The sequence below is a fragment of the Paracoccidioides brasiliensis genome (assembly GCF_000150735.1).
Source record: "Paracoccidioides brasiliensis Pb18 unplaced genomic scaffold supercont2.4, whole genome shotgun sequence".
NCBI lineage: Eukaryota > Fungi > Ascomycota > Eurotiomycetes > Onygenales > Ajellomycetaceae > Paracoccidioides > Paracoccidioides brasiliensis.
In genome coordinates, this window is record NW_011371361.1 from 699,453 (window position 1) to 720,042 (window position 20,590).

At 47.3% G+C, this 20,590-nt stretch overlaps 4 protein-coding genes across 4 annotated transcripts; 2 read left to right on the plus strand and 2 right to left on the minus strand.

Moving 5' to 3' along the window:
* Window positions 1-492: 492 nt before the first annotated feature.
* On the plus strand, window positions 493-5,142 carry PADG_03728 (FG-nucleoporin NUP159; the record flags this gene model as incomplete). The annotated part of the gene is made up of 3 exons (XM_010760854.1): window positions 493-585; window positions 699-1,374; window positions 1,442-5,142. 3 exons carry the CDS (start codon window positions 493-495, stop codon window positions 5,140-5,142), a joined length of 4,470 nt encoding a protein of 1,489 aa, XP_010759156.1.
* Window positions 5,143-8,136: 2,994 nt separating this feature from the next.
* On the minus strand, window positions 8,137-8,379 carry PADG_03729 (uncharacterized protein; the record flags this gene model as incomplete). Its single annotated transcript, XM_010760855.1, has 1 exon — window positions 8,137-8,379. One exon carries the CDS (start codon window positions 8,377-8,379, stop codon window positions 8,137-8,139), a length of 243 nt encoding a protein of 80 aa, XP_010759157.1.
* A 1,279-nt stretch (window positions 8,380-9,658) lies between these two features.
* On the plus strand, window positions 9,659-12,958 carry PADG_03731 (uncharacterized protein; the record flags this gene model as incomplete). Its single annotated transcript, XM_010760856.1, has 3 exons — window positions 9,659-10,375; window positions 10,576-11,112; window positions 11,195-12,958. The coding sequence occupies 3 exons, from the start codon at window positions 9,659-9,661 to the stop codon at window positions 12,956-12,958; spliced, it is 3,018 nt and encodes a 1,005-aa protein (XP_010759158.1).
* A 110-nt stretch (window positions 12,959-13,068) lies between these two features.
* Window positions 13,069-18,657, minus strand: PADG_11652 (uncharacterized protein; the record flags this gene model as incomplete). The annotated part of the gene is made up of 4 exons (XM_010761581.1): window positions 13,069-14,277; window positions 14,600-14,764; window positions 17,060-17,989; window positions 18,073-18,657. 4 exons carry the CDS (start codon window positions 18,655-18,657, stop codon window positions 13,069-13,071), a joined length of 2,889 nt encoding a protein of 962 aa, XP_010759883.1.
* Window positions 18,658-20,590: the final 1,933 nt, after the last annotated feature.

Here is a 20,590-nt window from a genome sequence, read left to right on the forward strand (position 1 = left end):
ACGTGGTTCAAGGGTTGATGTTGGTCCTAAGTCCAGCAACTGACGAAGCTTCGACCTTCTGCCTGGGTCGCGCATGGGTCGACCAATCACGTTCAAACCTCTTCACTCATAAAGGAAAATCTATAACAGTTACAACAGGCACGGATCTATTTGTACTCCGCAACACTGCACATACACATACTTCTTTGCGCCCCACCTCTCTACTCACGCCTGTGAATAGGTATGGTCTAATCCCATAACGTATCTCCTCCAGCTCAGCCAGCGTTCATTTCTCCTCTCTCCATTTTTCATCTCTTTCCCCTCCGCCTTTGGGGAGCACGCGCCAGCAAGATTTTCGGACCAACTCTCCAGCTCTTTAATCGGAGTCCGGGCACACTTCGACATCGCTCCTTTATCAATCTGCGTGCCGCCCATCCAGTCCTCAATGCCCCAAAGCCGAGGTATTCTCTAGATTCCAAACCCCGTGCCGTCTCTGACTTCCAGCTGCTCAAAATGGCCTTTGCCTCCCAGCAAGGCCCTGGCTTTGGCGGAGGTCAAGCGGCTAAAGTGCAGCTCGGTCCTGAGCTCCAGGAAATCCAGACCCAGGTATGTAGAACTTCAGATACCATGTATGGCGCATCTGTCTATATATAAATATTCTTCTGCCTTCTTCGACCGTGTGTTTGAATGGTATGGCTAACATTTACATGTTTGAACAGGAGGTTGGCTTCCTCTCTATTGCCGGAGACTCGAAAATTCGCATATTCCCCACTCCTTGGCCAAGCGATTCCCTCCCCCCACCCACTTGCTCTTTGTTGAGCGTCGCATCTACAAAAGGCCTGCTTGCAGCCGCAGGGCCTGATGGTCTTGTGATTGCAAGCACAGATGCCGTACGAAAAGCATATTCCGCAGACCGCACCGGAGACAGTAATATCAGGCTATTTCAACCCCAGCTACAAATTCCGCTCCCACAGAAGGCTTCGCATTTAGCTTTTTCCGCCGATGAGAATGTACTTGTCGTAGCCGCTGCAGATGGTAGCGGTTTGATTGCGTACCAGGTTGCTGCGTTGATGCAAGGCAACTCACAGCCAGCGCTCACTCTTGCTTTGAACGGCGCGAGGTTGCGCTCGCTGGTTCCCAACCCTACGGCTGCGGAGTTATTTTCTGCGGTAACTACGGATGGCGAACTGTTGATGGCTAATTTGCAAAGTAATCAACTTCTCCAGGGCCCATCGGGTCTCGTTCTGAAAACAGGTGTAAGCTGCATCTCGTGGAGCAATAAAGGAAAGCAATTAGTAGCTGGCCTGGGAGACGGCACTGCGTTCCAAATGACACCCGCGGGAGAAATGAAGGCGGAGGTGCCAAGACCCCCAAATCTCGATGGAGATAAGCATGGTTAGTACATGCTCGCCGCTGCGTTTATGTAGCTATTATCGTCACTGACTAATATGGGTGGAAATAGTTTCTTCTATCTCGTGGCTCGAGAATAATGTATTTTTCATTGTTTATACCCCAACATCTGCACTGGATAGCCAACCGGAATCGTCCTACTACATCGTAACTCGCCAACCGCCAGATAGTTACACTTTCCAAAAGCTACCTGAGGCCTGTCCACCATGGGGCTTGGAGCGCAACCCTGCGTATCAATTCATTGGCCGTCTCAGAGACTTCAAGCCTGACTTGAAAGATGTTTTAATCGTGTCTTCGACTGCGTCAACAGATATAGCCATTTTCACCAAATCTAGCAAGCCGCTGTGTGAGGAAGGGGGCACACCCGTCACTGATGCATTCACACTTACCACGATGTCTGAAGATTCTAGAAGAGCCGAACTACCCCTGACAGATGATTCAGAGAATACCTCTCCAATTGGACTTGCAATTGATTTATCAAGTAAAGATATAGTTGTAGCTCCTATCCCGGGGGAAGAGATACAGGATTCTGGGTCTCCTCTACCGGAAATTCTCGTCCTCAACAATGATGGCGTGTTGTCTTCCTGGCGATTCGTGTACTCCGAGTCGATTCGGCAGAGAGTACCTTTTCATGGCCTTGTCCATGCTGGGGGAGCCCAACAAACCCCAAACCAACCATCACAACAACAGCAAACCCCACTGCCCTCATCCATTATGGCTCCTCAAACTCCCAATCCAACTTTCGGGCAACCATCGTTTGGGCAGCCTTCTTTTGGGCAGCCTTCATTTGGACAGTCGTCATTTGGAACTCCAGCTCCACATTTTGGCACCCCTTCAACCTTAGGAATGAATCGCCAGCCTCCTTTTGGGACCCCATCTGCTCTTGGCTCGCAACCTTCTTGGGCCAGTCCTCAATCGTCTAGCCAGACACCTGCTGTCAGTGGTTTTGGCACCGCTTCTGCGCTGGGCGGTTCGACTACTCCGTCGTTTGGTACCCCAAGTCTGTTAGGTCAACGGACGTATGGGTTCGGACAGCCTTCTCCCCTGGGTAAATCTATTGCTACACCTTCATTTGGGCAATCTGGTTTTGGGGGATTAGGTGCTTCAGCTACCTCCTCTGCTACGACAAGTGGTTTCCCCACTCAACCATCGAGCGGTTCTGGTGGAGGTTTTAGCTCATTTGCATCCGGTGGAGGCTTCGCTGCTGCTGCTAGCTCTACGCAGCCTTCTGGAGAAAGCCCCTTTTCAAAGACTTTTGCTGGTGACAATCCGTTTGCGAAAGCTGGGCAGCCCGTTTTCGGTAGTGCAGGAAGTCAAGCACCGTCGTCCGCAGCGTCTCAAGCATCTCCATTTGGAGGATTCACTTTAAGCTCAGGATTTAAACCAGATACAGCATCAACTACGATGGATGAAGACAAACCAGAAGAAACGAAGGGGGCGTTTTCCTTGGCTAATCTGATGAACTTTGATAAGACGACTGAAACACAACCTGTTGGGCCTGCCAAAATTTCTCCACCTACCTTCTCTCAAGCGGCTCCAGAGCCGCAAAAAGCTCCAGATGTGGTTACCCCAACCACAGGCTTATTTGGTGCACCATATCAACCTAAATCTACACCAGACACTCAGACAAAAGAATCCTCGTCGGTGTTCGGAAAACCTTCTCTGCCTATTCCATCTAAGGAAACTGAGCCTCAGAAAGTTTCCACAGTGAAGATAACGGACATAAAGACAGTAGACGAGGTCGACTCAGATCGCAAACCATCGACATCGCTTCCTTCTCTCCCAGAAGAAAGTAGTCTATCAGAGTCTACGGTCAAAGTCGAGCTACCCAGTGGTAAGGAGGAATTACCCGTTAAAGTGTCAGAACCCCCACTTCCACCGGAACCAACAAGTAGAACTTCTTATGCGCCTGGAGATACATCAGCTTCTTCGTCAGCCATATCTAAAGGTTCATATGATGAAGCGCCATTACCCCCGGATTTTATTCCCTCAAAAAAGTCAGAGCTTCCTAAAGAAGTCCCCACCTCCCTACCCTTGGAATCTGAGGGAGAATCAGCGGGCTTTGAAGATAGTGGCGAAGATGTCACCGATGATATCAGCCCTGTTGAAGAAACCGTAGATAATTGTGTTGAAAGCCTTAAAACGTCACCCGAAAGCTCATTTGGGGGACCTGGTGACAAAAGTCCGGGTAGTTCGGTTTTCACCAAACCTTCCTCATCGGTTCGCCCATTAAGGGACCAAAAACAGCTTTTCGGAGAAATAACACAGCCGATTTTTCCAGCTCCCAAATTGTCAGATGGCCGCATACGCCTAACTCCAAGGTCCCCGAGTCCAGTACGAAGGTCTCTTCTTGGGCCCAGCTCAAGGGATGGGTTGCGATCTGCCAGCGCGCCTAGCTCACCCGGTCGTGTTTTGGCTCAACGAAAAGTTACTCTGGAGAGTTCAAGGCTCTCAAACCAGATTGAACTGCCATCTGACGACGACGACCATAGTGAAGATGAAGAAGTTAGTCGCCAAGCTCAACGGTTAGCATCTGAGACCCAAGAACTGAGCGAGGATGAAGAAGATGGGCAACTTCGGGCAGATCTGGCACGGCCTCTTTCCCCCGCACCAACCTTGGACCCTTTCCTTCCACACGAGGGTTACACTGGGGAGAGTCTGAAGCCGGGAATACCAGGACAAATTGAACGACTATTCCGTGATATCAACTCTATGATTGACACGTTAGGGATTAATTCAAGATCTCTATCGTCATTCTTATTATATCAGCAAACGTCCAAAGAACTCAGCTACCAACGCTGGCTGGATATCCTCCTAAGCGAGCACCCCAGTGACATCTTGGAGGAAAACCTTCTTTTATCCGAGGTCGATAAGCTGCGGGAAGGGTTAGAAGCACTTGATGCCTCTCTCCAGCAACAACAGCTGCAAACAGTTGAGGAAACTCTCGAAAAGTGTCAACGACTCTTCAGCAAAGGTCTCGTCACTCTACGCGGCCAATGCGCCAGCTTACGACGAAGCATCGACTCGTATGTCGATGTCGTAGCCATCTCCACAGCCCCCTTATCTGCTGAACAGGCCACCATGCAGCACGACTTACGAAAAGCGTCTACAACAGTACAATCCAAAATGGCCAACCTGGAGAAAGAGATTTCCCTCCTCCGCGCCAAGATCGCCGACTCCTCCAAACCAGACTCGGAATCTGGCGCCGGCATCAACGGTTCAGCGAGCCGAAGATCCATGGCCCGCCCCACTGTCGAAGCCGTAACATCAACCATCGCCACCATGACCAACATGGCCGAGAAGAAGAGTGGCGACATCGACGTCCTCGAAGCGCAGCTGCGCAGACTCGGAATCGATGTCTCGAGCGCAGGTTCCGTGCATTCTCGCAGCCGAGAAGCTTCGCCCTTCCTCACTCCACCGCCGAAACAGCGAGGGGGAATTTCGCGCGCTGTGCCTGTCCCACCCGGGTCGCGTGGTTCCGTGGATGGTACCGCCACTGGTTTGAGAAGTGCGTATCACACGCCCGACTCTGCTAGCAGGTCCCATGTGCGCTTCCAATCAAGCTTAATGGGTAGTGCTGGGAATAGCAAGAGTTTGCTACAGAGTGTCAGTGGGCCTACGGAGTTGGTGCTCCCGGTGGGGGATGCGCAGCGGTGGCAGGCTAAGAGGAGACGGAGACTGCAGGTTATAGGACATGTACGGGTGGCGTTGATGGAGAGGAGTAGGAGGGTGAGAGGGATGGATGAGATATAATAATAACAATTACGTTTTTGTATTTGGGCGATGTTTTCATACCTGGTTGCACATGTTACTTTTTTGAAGATGCAGCTATGCTGGCAACGGTGTTTTTGTGAATGTAAAGGTTGTATATTTTTCTACATTTCTTTCGAAAGGTGTTATTTTGGCAGCCAGCTTCGTTTCATTCGTTTGATTCTTCATTCCGCAACTCCTGTAAGTAACTCAAGAACCGATATAACCCCAAACAATGATTCATACAGAACATACCAACATTCTGGCTCTTCTCTCGCGACGGTTTACTTTTTTTACCTTTATATATATATATATATATATATTCACGGGATCCATGGATATAGGTGGAAATAGAGCTAGAAATTGACTATGGGCAATCGGATTTTACGGTATCTGTGGATGTTACTCTGCGCAACTTACCTTTTTGAAAGGGGATGCTGATGTCACAATATTGAACATGGCGGTTGAATAGTTCTGTATTCTAACAGACGCCGAGCGGGGCAGTCAGCATGGTGGAGACCTTGTGTATATTCGTAGAGTGGAAGAAATATCAAACGGGAAATATAAGAAGATGACAGCGTGCAAAATAAAATATGTGAATTGACGAACTGCAACCGGCAAAAGAGTTAAAACACGCTTTGAAAGTTCTCAATTTACGGATTCACTTCACCTGGAGAAACCTAAAAACCGACTGCAAAGTCAACATGAAAGAGCGGATTTCTAACAACCCTGGAAGAGTCCCGATGTGCGAGCACTTTGAAAACCGCGCCCAAAGCTAATCTTCTATGCTCACATCATATCTCACTCTGGCGAATTCAAGAAACACAGATACACTTATCGAGCCAGATCGATTCCGCATGTAGTGGTGGTTGTGAGGATGCTTCCTTTTCCAGATGAGATACCTGCTGAACAACTCTTAGGCATTGTTCGTGATAAAGCAGAAGAGACCCGGTATTTGCCGCATACCACACTCTCTCCGTGGTGTCCCCAACCAGCATCCGTATAGACGGCGACGGACGCAGGGAGACATACCGCTCGTCATTACCATCCCAGAGCTCGAAGCAACATACATACAGGTAAAACCGAGCGGAACGTATAAGCGATTGGTGACAGCCATACTCCCAAATAGATCGCTTCGCATTCCAGATCCTGAAGAGAGCGAAAGGGATTTATTTGGTAATGACAAGTGAGCACCTAGCAAATGTTAAGGCCCATATCTGATAACTACTGTATAGACAATGGGCGAATATCGGGGTGTTTCGGAGGGCAATATGTCCAATTAACCAACAAGCCGTTGTCTTTTGAGTTCAGCTGAAACTACGGAGTTTCCTCATCAACTCGGTTGGATGATTTGCGAGGTGCCCAGGGTGCTTCTCCGCTGGCAAAGATGATTCCCAGACTGCGCCGTCATCCTATGTGGCCGAAGAACCAGGGACTCTGGGAAATACTCAGTTTCGTCAGCCATCACCTTTCAATGGTAATTACTTAGTTTTGTCGATTCCGACTGTTCCACATGCACCCGACGAGACGAACTGTTGCTGGAGAATGACGACTCTGAATGATTGATTGAGGGAAAAAAAGGGCTTTTGGTTACTATGGAATCCCATCTTCACCCAGTAAGTAACTAACTTAACAAGTTATCAGCCAATTGCCAACAAAAATGTGAAAAAACGGTCGAAGAGCAATCCATTCGCCAAAACCACCGAGCGAGGCCAAATACGGGCAAACTTGGAAATGATCCGCCAAGATTCACGATGGAGATGGGATGGTGTGTTTCTTATTGGCGCCTTTATTAGATATCTACTGGGTGTCTCTATATTTGACAGGGATAACATGTCACCCTACAATATATGAAGCTCATCAACTTATAAACTCGCCCAGGGAAGACTTTGCTGACACACAGTTACGGCTGGCGGACAGCTGGAGAATTTGGCAATGTAACCAACTCCCTTCAGTCCCAGGAGTCTATCTGCCTGGAGGATTGAGATCATGCTTGAACGTTCATACTTCCCGCAAGGATAGAAGTAGTCAGATGGCCCCGGTTCAAAGATATTATAGCGGAAGCGAATAACCCCTAATGGCCAGTTTACTACGGAGTACAAAAGACGAATAATCATTGGCTTGATTTTTCCTTTTTCTACGGTTGGATAATGATCCTACTTATTAGCTAGGGATCAAATCCTCCCACTACGACATATTACTCTGACCGAATCCACATTGATCTAAATCAGACCTCTGGAGACTGCCTGTGACTAATGGATAATGCTGGCTCTTACACGGATACTGCAATTTAATACACTCTCACCCCATTCTTACAGGCAGTCTCCAGGGGTCTGATTAGATCAATGCGGATTTGTTTGAATGGATGGTTAGCCAGCAGCATTGAGCATCTGGAGGTAATCTGCTTTGCCTTCTGCAGGTCTTCCATTTCCCCCTTTTCTCCTTAGGTTTGAAAGGAGGAAAAATCTCAATTCCCGAGCAAGATTCGGGCAGCTGTTTAGCTATTCCGGGGGCCTAATCTTCAATGCCAAAGATCTGCGCTCACTTTTGAATTCTTTGAGGTCCTGGAAGTTCAGTTAACTAGTTCACTGAACCCCCTAGGGGATTAGTTCCCTAACAGCGCGGATGTATTCAAATTCCAATACGCGTTGGCGAGGCCTTCATTCCATCCTCGCAATTCCCACCCCTCTACTCACTAACCTCATATTCCCGTGGTTGAATATGACATCCTTTCAAGTGTTCTCTTGCTCTGGGGAAATCACATTGGTGTGAAAATCCAGGATATATGCAGCCTCATCGGCGAGAAGTTGGTTTTTCCTTTCCAGACCCAGGATCCCGGACTGTTTGATAGGCCGTTCCATATGCTTTGATTTTCATGTAACTACCCACGGTGAAGATAAATACATCAGGTGAAGCAGATTCGGAAGTCTGAAATCTTTCATGATTGTTGCAAATATGAAGGGATGACAGACTGTGACCTGGAATCCCACATATACATTACTTCCCGGGTTGGTTTTGAAGATTTGGAACCTGGGGCTGTTTTGCGGAATCTTCGACTGACTTTCTGCGTAAGGTTGGGTTTGGAATATTCGCAAATACCGCCCCGTTCGTGTTAGCTGAGCTGGGAAGCCTGATGTTCTCCCACTCCCGTTTGAAGGCGTCAACTGCCTCTCGGAGGGGTTGATTTGGACGTGGATCTCCTAGCTGCTGCCCATATTGAGTGAAAGGTCGCTGTCGCATTGTAGAACGCACGTATAAAGATCACACTCACGCGATGCCTTTCTCATCCGCTGGGCATCCAGTCACAGCTTAATCTCACCGATCTACCTCAGCAAATCGATCTTCTGACCTGCCTGGCCGCATAAGCGTATCAAATCTCTTCTCTCATTCTGCCGAACGGTCTTCTTCTGAATGGGAGATAGGTTGGATTATAAGGCACAGAGCAATTGATGAGCGCTCTCCATATCTTTCACTAGCTGGAACCAAACCAACTCTCTGTGTGATTTTGGATGAGATTTCTGACTGAAGTCACATATTGACGCACCTTCTGATATTTCCTGTTCTCACGTTCATAGATCTCTATTAGAGCCCTATGTACATCTCAATCTTGGGCGTCAAAACTGGCAAGGTTATCTTTCTCATCCTTCATACAAATTTTTCCACGTTGGAAATCAAGGGTCAATGAGCTCTGGGACGTTATCCCGGGCTGGGTCAGAATATTCCAACACTCCGCGATTGCCAGCAACCGACATCACCTGGGTTAGCCAGCCGTCCCAATCCTTTGATTGGCAAGGAATAATCCTAGATTTGGCTAAGGTCCCAGTCTCCGCCGGTTCTTTGGGTAGCGACAGCTTCGCTCGGAATCACTGGTCAGATCTTCGAATTTTCGGCAGCTTCTGTCAGCTTCACGGCGGGTGAAGCTCCTAGGGAGTAATAATAGGATTGGGATTCACCAGGGTCATCGGCTGTTAACTACGGGCTATTCGGGCTCATCACTGTCGGAAGGTTCGGCTTCAAAGATCTTATAACAGAGGCGAATTTCCACTAATTGCTAGTAGGGTAATCCAGAAAAAGCGAATATCAATTTTGGCTTGATTTTTCTCTAGGATCTACGGTCGGATTTGATCCTACTTAGTTCTAGTTAGGGGTCAGATCCTACTTCTACTCTGAACCGAAACCGACAAATTCAAACAAGAAATTCAACCGTATCAGCGAATTAAAAAGCCTCTCATCCACACAAGCAGGAAAATCGCTCATATGGCGCTATTCCGGGTACGGAGTGGCTGAACACCCCCTGGAGAGTTCCGTCCAACGTCTGCCCCAAATTTGATATTTAGTTGCTCCGTCTGACGCTGCGTAAATATTCGGACACAGATGAATCTGTAAAATTGGCCTCTTCTGCTTCTTAGTAACCAGAGTCCGTATGCCAGTTTTACCCACAGTAGCTAACACTGGAAGCAAAAATTGCGCTGCCTTTACTTGGACTAACTAACTACCAAATCCCGTATTCTGTTCTAAAATGTATCAGTCGTCTTCGAACCCCGCCTCCTGCCATCCCACTCACTCTCCCCAGTCTACCGCGGGTTCAATACAGCGGTCAGCTAAACAGCCGGAGAACAATAGGAACAATGACTATTTTTATGGACACGTTGGTGCTAATAGATCTAGTGGAGAAAGCGGGCCAGTTGCCGGAGCGAATGAGTCTTCTTCACCGAGCCCTGCCGCACCCGCACCCACACCCACACTTCGAATCCGTCGTCGCAATCGAATGATTACTTCGTGCCTGGAGTGCCGACGGAGGAAGCTGAAATGCGACAGACTCCACCCTTGTACCAAGTGTTCCAAATCCAACCGGGACTGTTTGTTCCTGGCCCCGGCCTGGGATGAAAATTCCCGGAAGAAACTCGCAGATCTCAAAGATAGGATGGGGTCACTGGAACGAGCATTGGAACATGATGCTGCACAAATACAGGCTTCGCGAAAAGAGGGCGGTCAACCTGATGGCGATGGCCAGGCTGGCTCAAATACATTGGCAGGCATGCTTGAGAACTCAGCTGAGGCGCAAGCTCCTGTGCCGGAAGATGAAGTGAACCTGGTGCCAACTCCGCTTGCGGTTCAGGATGCTGGGTATGAAGATGGATCAGACGATGATAACGTTGATCTTGGATTCAAGCTGGGGAAGCTAAGGCTAACAGACCGTATTGGCGGCTTGTATCGTCCCAAGGTCGCCGAAGAGGTCTGTTCATAGTTTATTTTATTTTTATTCATTTATTTATTCATCCATCCATCCATTCATTTCCTTATTTATTTCCTTATTTTTTTATTTTATTTTATATATATATATATATTTCAAATTAATGTATCTCTGCGGTGGAGTCGTTGTTTCTGTTAGGGAATCACTGGAGTATTTATTGGGCTGACGTCCCTGTTGTTTAGCTTGCCGTGACTCTCAACGAGTTATCAATGTCAGACAAGCTTGCAGATAGATCCAACCCCAAGTCCTCACGCATCTGGAAGCTAATGCCTAAGGACACAGAGTCCTATTTTGCCCCAGGACCCTCTTACATCGCTCCTTGCTCGGATTTCATTTTCGGGTGTGGTTCACAGAGGTACACTCTCATCGATTTTCTTCCATCACGGCCTGCTGCCGACAGGTTACTACAACAATACTGGGAAGCAGTAGATCCCATAGCCAAAGTTTCTCATCGACCTACCGTTGAAAAGCAGTATAATGATTTCTGGCTCCAGGTTTCCCGGGGGGTTGAGCCCCCCTACTCTGTGCAGGCAGTTATATTTGCCGCAATGTTTTCTGCTGCTATAAGTATGACAGAAGACTCGATATTAAGCACGTTCGGGGTTGCACAAAATAAGCTCACAGAGAACTTCCAGTTAGCAACAGAAACGGCTTTGGGAAAAGCAAACTTTTTGAGAACTACCAAAACCCAAACTATCCAGGCTTCGGTCATGTACATGGTATGCTGTCCTTGCTCTATCATTTCCCCTCTATATTCTGCCTCACATTCTGTCTGAGTGGGCGCTGATGTTTGAGATACAGATTCCAATGTGCCGGGGAGAAGTATCTCGTGCCCATTCCGTTCTTGTTGGAACCATCATTCGTTTGGCTGAGTGCATGGGATTCCACCGTGACCCTGGAGAACTTTCTCTTGACCCCATTGAGACACACGTCCGGCGGATGATCTGGTACCAGTTGTGTTTTCTAGACATCCGGACGGTTGAAGCACAAGGCCCTCGCCTCTCGATTCGCCGCGAGGACTTCTCTACCAAGTTTCCTCTCAATGTAGACGATAATGACCTGCGTGCGGGCGCTCCTACATCTCTCAATGATAAGCCTTACTGGACGGACATGACCTTTACGCGACTTCGTTTCGAATGCCATGAATTGCAACGGCTTGTTAATATTGATAGGCTCAGAGTAGAGCAAAATCTGATAAGTTTAACGCACGTATTAGGAAAAATTGAAGCTTTCCGAAGGGCTACCCTTAAAAAATATAGCCCTCTGATTGACGTTCCAAATCCTAAACCGATACAGCGGGCTGCACAACTTTTCCTTTCCTTATATATTAACCGTGCCTATATAGCGCTGTTGCACCGGTATCATCACAACACTACTGTGAGAATTCCTGACAGGCTCATGCAAATTATCCTAACAACTGGTGTGCAAATGACGGAAGATGCGATTGCGCTCGAAACACAACCGGAGCTCAGGCCATGGTACTGGTATTCGACAGCATTTAGCCAGTGGCACACAGCCCTCCTCCTCCTTATCGACATTTTTAATTATCCGTTGCGCAAGGAGGCTGACCGCATCTGGCGATGTCTTTATTATGTTTTTGAAATTTCGCCTTCTCCCTTTGAGCTTGGTGGTGAGAGATACAGCGAGAGCAACAGGAGGGAGCTTTTGGAGGATCGGCATCAGAAAGGTCGCATGATCCTGGGCCAGCTTAAAGATAGAATGATATGCTATCGAGCGAGAAGGAAGCTGAAAATTCCCGCCAACATGCAAGGGTCGCAGATAGCGGAAGACCTTGACGCATCAACATCAGGCCGCAAGAGGGAAATACTCAACAATACGGTTGATTTTGGTTATCCAGCCACGCAGGAGGGGTACACTGCTCCTGTATCTTTAGTCTCTGGCGCTGCTCAAACACCACCTGGAGCCTGCCAGACATCCAGACCACCGTCTCAGTCACAGCCACCTTCGACTGTGGTTTGTTCACAAACGGCTGAATCATATCAGGACGTAAACGTACAAAATCAACACGCAGCGACATCACATTGGCAGCAGCAACCGCTGCAATCAAACCCACCGCTACTAACTCATTCACATCAAATTCCACCAATTCCCCAACAGCAACACGCCCAACCCCTCCAACTCTTCAGCTATGGTCCGTTACAGCATCTGCAGACGCCCAAATCCATGACTGATTATGCGGACCGCGTTGCCAGAGGCCAAAGCCTTGATTCAGAAACTAATAACTCTGAGGATTCCGGATCGACAGGATTGTGGTTCTATCCTGGTGTTGGGTCTGGAACTGCTGGAGCAGCCCCTCCTCCCCTTCCTCCCAATGGTAAACTAACCTTTCCTGACGTTGAGGACTTCCCCAAGGGTGACTCTGCGGAGGATCTGCCCCTGCTGGACATTGACTGGGTAAGTTTGGTCTGCAAAAAGGCAACATCAATCGTACTTCAATTCGTCATTTTCTTTTTTAATTACCCTCCCCCAGCATTTCCTGTTTATGCTCCTGATAGAATATTACCAAATTCTCCAAAAAAGCTCTATAAGACATTGAAACGTTAACACTTGTGTTTCCATACAGAATGAGTGGGATAAACTTTTCCCTCCGGACATCAATACCGGCGACCTTAACCTCCCTCACCCACCAACATACCTGCCAGGTTCCTCCGGCCTTAGCGACTTTGCTCCACCGGATGCTGGACCTGAAGGTCAAAACTATGTATCCTATTCGCACAATCCTCAGGGCTACGGTGCCATTTAGCAACGATAATCCCTGCCCTGAGCACGTCTCCGCCTGCTAGCCAACGAAACAACCACCCAGAAATCCTCCACTTTGTAAACCCTTGCAGGCCCAAGGCACTCAACTCTCGTGTTCTTTGCTCAAAAAATGCCGCGAGACCTGGAAATACGTCATCCGTAATATCTTCAAACCGGATATCTTCAGGCGCATAGCCAGCTTTTGCCAGTAGCCGTTTATATTCGGCTGGAGTGACAAAGTTCGAAAACGGGGCGCAAAGGGCAGGTGTGAGACAACGTAGGGCCAATGTATTTATCATTCTTTTTACCGTCATAAGGAATGAGGAAGATTGCGGTTTCGGGGGTAGGAAGAGGTCAAAAGCTAGCAAGGATGCGCGAAGAGTGGAATGCGAGTACTTGAAGAGCTCGTTTCGTGAGGGGCTGAAGTGATATAACGTGTCCAGACCAAGGACGTAGCGCTCCTCATCCGTTTCTCTCCAAAATATTTCTTCCTTCTCCATGCCCTCACGATGCTTTGTATGACGAAAAGCATTGGAAATCGACCGCTGTATATCTTCCGGCCAATCGGATGGTTTAGCCGCATCTCCGCAGAAAAGCTCCACGGTTCCTCCTGCCAATCCCTTACCCCTATTTACACCATTTTCAACAAGTTCATTATCTTCTGTTGCAGCGTTGCATTTCCTTCCTGCTTCAGCAACTCTAGACTTAGCAAATTCGTACTGCATCTTCTCGATCGTGATGCCGATGTAGTGATGGAACAGTGGTGAACTCGCTTGACCATCGGGATCCTCTAACCTGCCTTGGGCTGTGCTCGAAATTCCTTTCGGAACATCATCATCATCATCATCATCACCACGATCACTTACACCAGCCTCTCTTTTTTTCATCAAATATAATGTCTGTTCACCACAGCCAAATCCAGCATCCAAAATTACTCTTCTTCTCTTTCTTGTTGGTGCCCCATCCCCATCTTTCCGGCTCCTTTGCCGTTCCTGAGGCTTCTCGGTTATGATCAAGGAGTCAATATCAATGTCGTCGGTAGTATTGGCTTCAACGTCCAAACCTGCGGTTCGCAGGATTTTATCCAACAATGCCTCACAGGCGCGGGGAAAATCTGTTGTGTTCTTTGTGTTAAGCAAGTGGTTAGCAACTTCATATAGTAAGGGGAGGCTATGAGTGCCACAACTTTTTTTTTTGGTTCCTTTTTGGCACGTCCTCAACCAAATTGCAAGATGAGGTATTAAACCAGGCATGGGGGAATTCGAAATGTATAAATAAATGTACATGAGATAGGATACACCAATCAAATGCTGTTTAACTAACAACCTCCGTATCGTAAAAATAACTACCCTCTTATACCCGCTAATCAACCCTCCTTTTCCCTCCTAAACTCAAATTCCGTAATAAGAGACAACTCAATGGAGAAATGAAACGAGATGAACCAACCTTCCAATATCCCATATTCATCCACATTTCCTCTGGTACAAGGCTAGGTAAATTCAGCATCCCATGGTCCAAGCTGTACAGACCGTGCTCCTTTTCCGCTATCTCATGTGCGCCTCCACCACTCTCGCCGCTAAGACAGAGCGAAAGCAGCCGTTTTATTATTGCCTGCAGCAGACGAGAGAGAAAGGGTGTTGTGAGGAGACCGAGGATTAAAGTGAGAAAGGGAGAGAAATGAGAGACATCTCGAAAGTCCATTCCTCTTCTCCTTTTTGGCTGTTCCAAGCTGCTAACTCTAGTTACCGTTAGGTGGTGGAGAAGGGAGTCGAGGAAGATGGATGTACGTATATATACCCTGATGTCTACCCTTTACTCCGTACAGTCCATACAAGCCATGGATGCATTCCTAAGAACCCTTGAGGGTAGGTCTGCTGACCTGCGAAAAATGTCAGTCAATTTCGACTGTGTGGGTTACATGGCGTTTAACCGAACAATTGGCAAAGCTAGCTATAGTTACGGCTTGTCTTGTGTGGAGCACCATCCGCTTGATATTCTTAAGCAACTAAATATCTCCATGGAGGAGGCTGTTGTTAAGCATTGCTATACCTAGAGGCTAGTGGGTATATATCTTGCTCTGGAATTCAGTCCTTCAATCAATTCCAGGCTGGCTGTCGTTTCTTGAGACATCGGATCTTCCGCAAATACTTTCCCCCCCACCCGTTGAACCAAGGGTCCCTTAAGAGTCAAGTTAATCTATGACCCGAACCAAAGTCAGGTTGGCCTTATTCGCCGAAATGACATCATTCTCTCCGTGTCTCCGATAACTACTGATTGATCGAATAGAATCATATATCATAAAACACCCCGCTCTCCGCAGAAATGTTCATTTACTCAAAGATCTGTGTAGAAATATATGTAGAAATATACCTCGTCCAATTGCTTTATTTTATTCTGAATCCGTACCATTTCAGACTAAACAGAATCAGGAGAGAAAGGAACCAATGCATCAGGCTCAAAGCGTGACCGAGATCGTCTGTCTAACTTTCAAAGAAGGGATGAAGCCTGAAGATCCGGAGAATTGTGATGGGCGAAATCTTTACTGATGTCCTGGAGGCTGCAGAGTGACTATCAGCATCCGATCTGGGGACGGACTGTCGAGGATCAGAACGATATTGTTTGGACTGTTGGTTAGTCTTTCGTACATTTTATTCGCGCTAGTTTTCCTCATTCTCCTGCCCGCATATAACTGAAGCCGGCCCCGAAATTGTTCTATCCATTAAGTTGTCGCACATGCATTCACATAGGAAGTAATGTATCTGGATAAGATCTTCAAATATTCCTGGAGTCAGCCGATTGAATCAACCGGCTAGTCAACCACCAAACAAATGGCGGGACACCATCTCCTCCGTCCCCTCAGCCAAAATAACCCCTATCATCTCCCCTTCCTCCACCCCAATACCACTGCACACAACCCTCACTCCATCCCTCCCAATCTCCCAACTCCCAACAACACCAACCGTCGAACTCGCCATCCTCCCCTTCCCCAGCGCCCTCCCTTTAGATAAAAAAAAGAAGCCATAAACCACTCGTTAGCAAACATACACTCGAATATGCTACATATGGGGCCCACAGCAACCGCAGACGGCAACAGGCAATGACAACAAGAAAAAAAAAAGGGACACGTCGCTAAACAGCAGCAAGAGGGACAGCGACAGAAGATACCTCCCTGTCGAGCGCCAGCAGCAACCGTAAATCCTCCACAACCGCCCCATTTGGTTTTCACTGGGATGGGTTGAACGGCCGGGTACGGTGGAGCATGTCGACAGTCCGTCTGGGGAGGCGGAGTTGGCTGTGCTGATGGTTGGGTGGGGAGTGTGGAGGCACATGAAAGCTGTGATGAGGATGGATGAATTTGAAAGAAAGCTGTTGCACCCGTCAGGGACAAAATGTGGCCTGAGATTATAAACTGTTGGAGATGGGGTATGTCAGATTTAACTATTTGAAGCTTTGAATCCTGTAATAGTTAACTAACTAGTTAACTATATGGTGATTATTAATAAGCATGAACGTAGTTGAGATGGTTAGTGACATTGACATTAATATCTGGTAGGTAAAAGTACACCACGTTAACGAAGAAAGAAGAATAGCTCGTGGGCTACAAGTTGAACAACGGATCAGAAAAGGTTCCTAGGAGAGGAAGGAAGAAAAAATAAGGGACCAAGCAAGTAATGTTAATGAACAACCACAGGTAGCAAAAATTGTAATTAAAAACAAAGTTAACAAATTCGTAGAAAATACTTTTTCAATTAAACTCCTCCCCAAACTCAAGCAAAGGGATCATAAGAAACATGAATCTGAGAAATAATAGAAAGAACAGAAACATGGAAAAGGAAATCTTGAGATCCTAAATACGATGTTTCTCACTCTCTGCCAAAAAGAAAAGTGGTTAGCAAAAGAACCAACATATCGAGAGCAAAGGCTTAAAACTCCAGTTAAGCTGCAAAATATCATACCTAGCCTTGAATAAAGCATATAGAGAGCCATCTGGTTACATTCGGGTGTTCCTGTAATGGTGACGAGACGTTCATTGCTGTTATCCTGAGGCTCATTGATCTTGATCACACTCCCGCTAAGATGGCGTATCTCATTGATCTTAGCCCCTCCCTTACCAATGATCGCACCCACCATATCGTTGGGGATGAAAATCTGCTGTGTCACCGGTGCTCCTGGAACCACACCTCCAACTGGCTGAGAGCTAGGTGCACCATGGACTTGACTCTGTTGAGGTGCGCCGTATGGCGATGGCTGGTGGGGGCCAGCTCCTGTGTAGCCGGGACGGGAGGATGCGCCGTAGTGGAGTGCTTGCTGGGGCATTTGGGGTTGGCCGGGTTGGCCGTGGACGTACGGCACGCCATATCCACCGGTAGATACAGCGCGGGTTCCCTGGGGTTGATGTCTCTTGAAGGTATCTGGGTGGCCATACTGTCCACCAGCGGGTTGGGGGATGTACGGAACTACCTGCATACCTCCTGGGACGACACCGGCAGGCCCACCGCTACGAGTTGCGTAAGCGGAAGCTGCAGGACCGCCAAATCTTTCAGTCAGTTGTTCTACCAAAGTAACAGCAACATAATAGGTTGCGATGTGAACTGCGTCAGCAACACCAAGGATAATAAGGGTCCGTTCAGTGGAGAGGGGAAGACATGAATCGGAAGCATTAAGACGGGCACCAGAAGCCTCTTGGATCTCGCGAATGCGAACTCCAGACTTGCCGATGATGGATCCAATGAGGAGGTGGGGGATGAGGAGACGGAGGGGGTAGGTTTTTGATTGAGCTGTGGATGGTGCCTCTAGGGGTTCATTGTTCAGGGTGCGGATGATCAAACCAAAAGCCTTTTTGGGTGAAATGCATCGTCAGTGACATGTGAGAGTAAGAAAGAAAAAGGAATCATCAAAACCTGATCATTACAACATACCTTGGCAACTGCATCTTGCATGCCACTGACCGTCAAAATCCTTTCGACGGCACCACGGGAATAGTCACTAACGGTGCACTTGGCACCAGATAGGCGACGAATCTGAGAAACATTTTCACCTCCTTTACCAATACAAGTCGCTGCTTCAGCACTAGAGATTACAGCACGAATATGGATCCATCCACTCTCATCTTGGGTAGTATGCTGGGACGGGGGTTGCGATGAAGCTCTATCATTCTGAGAAGCTGTGGATTGAATCGGCTGAGTCTCCAGTATTTGAGCAGCAGTGCCCTTGCCATTGGCGTTAGGGGCATCAGGAACAACTAAGTCACCTTGCTCATCCTTCACACCATTTTCTCCGGCGGTGGCAGCGGCAGCGGGCAGCGGTGCAGCCTCAGCCTTGGTTGCTTCTGTTGCAGTGCTTTCAGCTTCTTGTGGAAGCTTAGATTCTTCGTCATCCCCCTTTACTACTTTGTCCAGAGCTGGGCGTTTGGCATCTGGTTGATCGGTAGGTCCCGATGGTGAAGAGGGGTCCTCGAGGGGGCGTTTTGTCGACGCGACGGCGGAGGTTGGAGAGGCAGACATTTTTCTTTCGACTGGAGAAAAAATACGGTTCTCGGATGGGATATCTGGTTCTGAACCTGGACGTTTCTTTTCTTTTCTGTTGCTTTACTTACGTGAAAAAAGAGGGTCGAAATAGGATCTGAATATCTTTTTTATAAATTGTTTCTTTTTCAATCGGCTATGTACACCAGGGATTTCCCAAGGAAAACTTGCTGGTGCAGGTGGTCGACTGGAGAGGAGAGTTGGTGCTTGGAGATATGTAGGCTGAGGTGTTGGAGTCAAGGAGCAAGTGTGGTAGTGGTAGCAGTAGTAGCAGTGGGTGCTGGAAACGATGCGGAGTAATCAGAGTGAAGTTCGACGTGGAAAGGGAGGCAGGTGTTGGTTTAGAGGTGAGAATGTTGAATTTTCAGCAGGATGGAGCAGCAGGCTCCTGGAGAAACTTGGGAGATGTTGGGACAGCAACTTTATCGACAACACAGGAGACGGAGGGGTTGTGATATGGTGAATAGTGGTGGTGAAAAATGACGGAGGACCTCTAGCCAAAGAAGGATTTTGGAAGCTTTGATTGATAAAGTTATAGGATCAAAAAGAAGGATAAACGCAGATTCGCTGGACTTGTCCCTCTTTTGCTTCTTCTCCTCTTCTTGAAAAGATCTGTTTCCTCGTTTACTTTTCCCAGACCTGATCCTGCGAGAAACCTATAGTCTTTATTAGCACTTGAGACTGGGGGAACGAGGGTATACTAAAGTGGGAGGGGGGATTCTTGGAATGACCGACAATAAAGAAGCTTGGTAAAACAAGGGGGTGGAGTGGGATGGGATAAGGAGAGAACAGAAAAAAAGAGACACAGAGAGGGACGGATGGGGAATAGAAGAACGGGGAGAATAAGACGATGATTGCGATGACCGATTTTGGTGCAAGATGCGATGCTGTCTGCAGTGGTGTTGATGGATGAAGATGAGATGAGGTTGACGAATTTGCTGAACTCCGCAGAGAAAAAGGCGTTGAATGGGAGGTTGAGATGAGGTTGGAAGGTGCAAGAGCCGCAAACGGCTAAACTGTGGGGGGAGGCCGGATGCGGACTAACGTGCTGAGCTAAGCCGATTGACGTGGATCACGTGCAATATTTGTTCTGCTTAGCTAATGGTTAGTCCGCTGGTTATGTTTTCAATAACTAGTGAATGATCCTATCTCATATGCCTGTTAACCCTCTCTCTTTCATGGAATATTATTCATTGAACTGGAGATTCCCCTTCAATTGAGGTTAGCTCTTGATTGCCTTGTTGAGAATTCAGTTGTAGTTAGTAGGATAGGCTTGAAAGAGCAACATCATACACCTTGGCAGCTGTTCATATGCTTGAAAATTACTAAGTTTCATAAGCTCCAATGGCTAAAGAAGTCTTCCCTCCTGATTGAAAGCTTGATCTTCTTTAAGATGGTGGGCATATTGAATGATTTGGTGGATTCAGACAGTTGGAATGGAACAGTGATTGCTTACATTAGTTAACTAATCGTGCCGCTGCGCAACCTACACCTCATGTGGGTGTGTTACACCAAAAATGATAAAAACACTGAAATGATAAAAATCTTGCAATTTTATCATCTTCATCATCTTCATCAATTAATAACTCACCACAATGTCAAATAAGGATAAAAATATCAAAGACTATATTTAAAAAGCTGTCATTTATCATCAAAAAAAATCAAATTTTAAAATATTGTCTTCGTCATAAGAATTTAAGGTTTCTTATTAACATCTTTGAGTGTGTATCAATAGAAGGAATCTGAATACTGCAAAGATTCCAGTTAACAAGAGATTAAATAAGAGTCAGAAGAATGTAATTAAATGATGAGTCAAGATGCTTGATGAAAAGAATTGTCTTCTCACAGCTGAACATATTGAAGATTTCACAAATTCAATGCTCAGATGTCAGTACATAGATTCTACTATCTC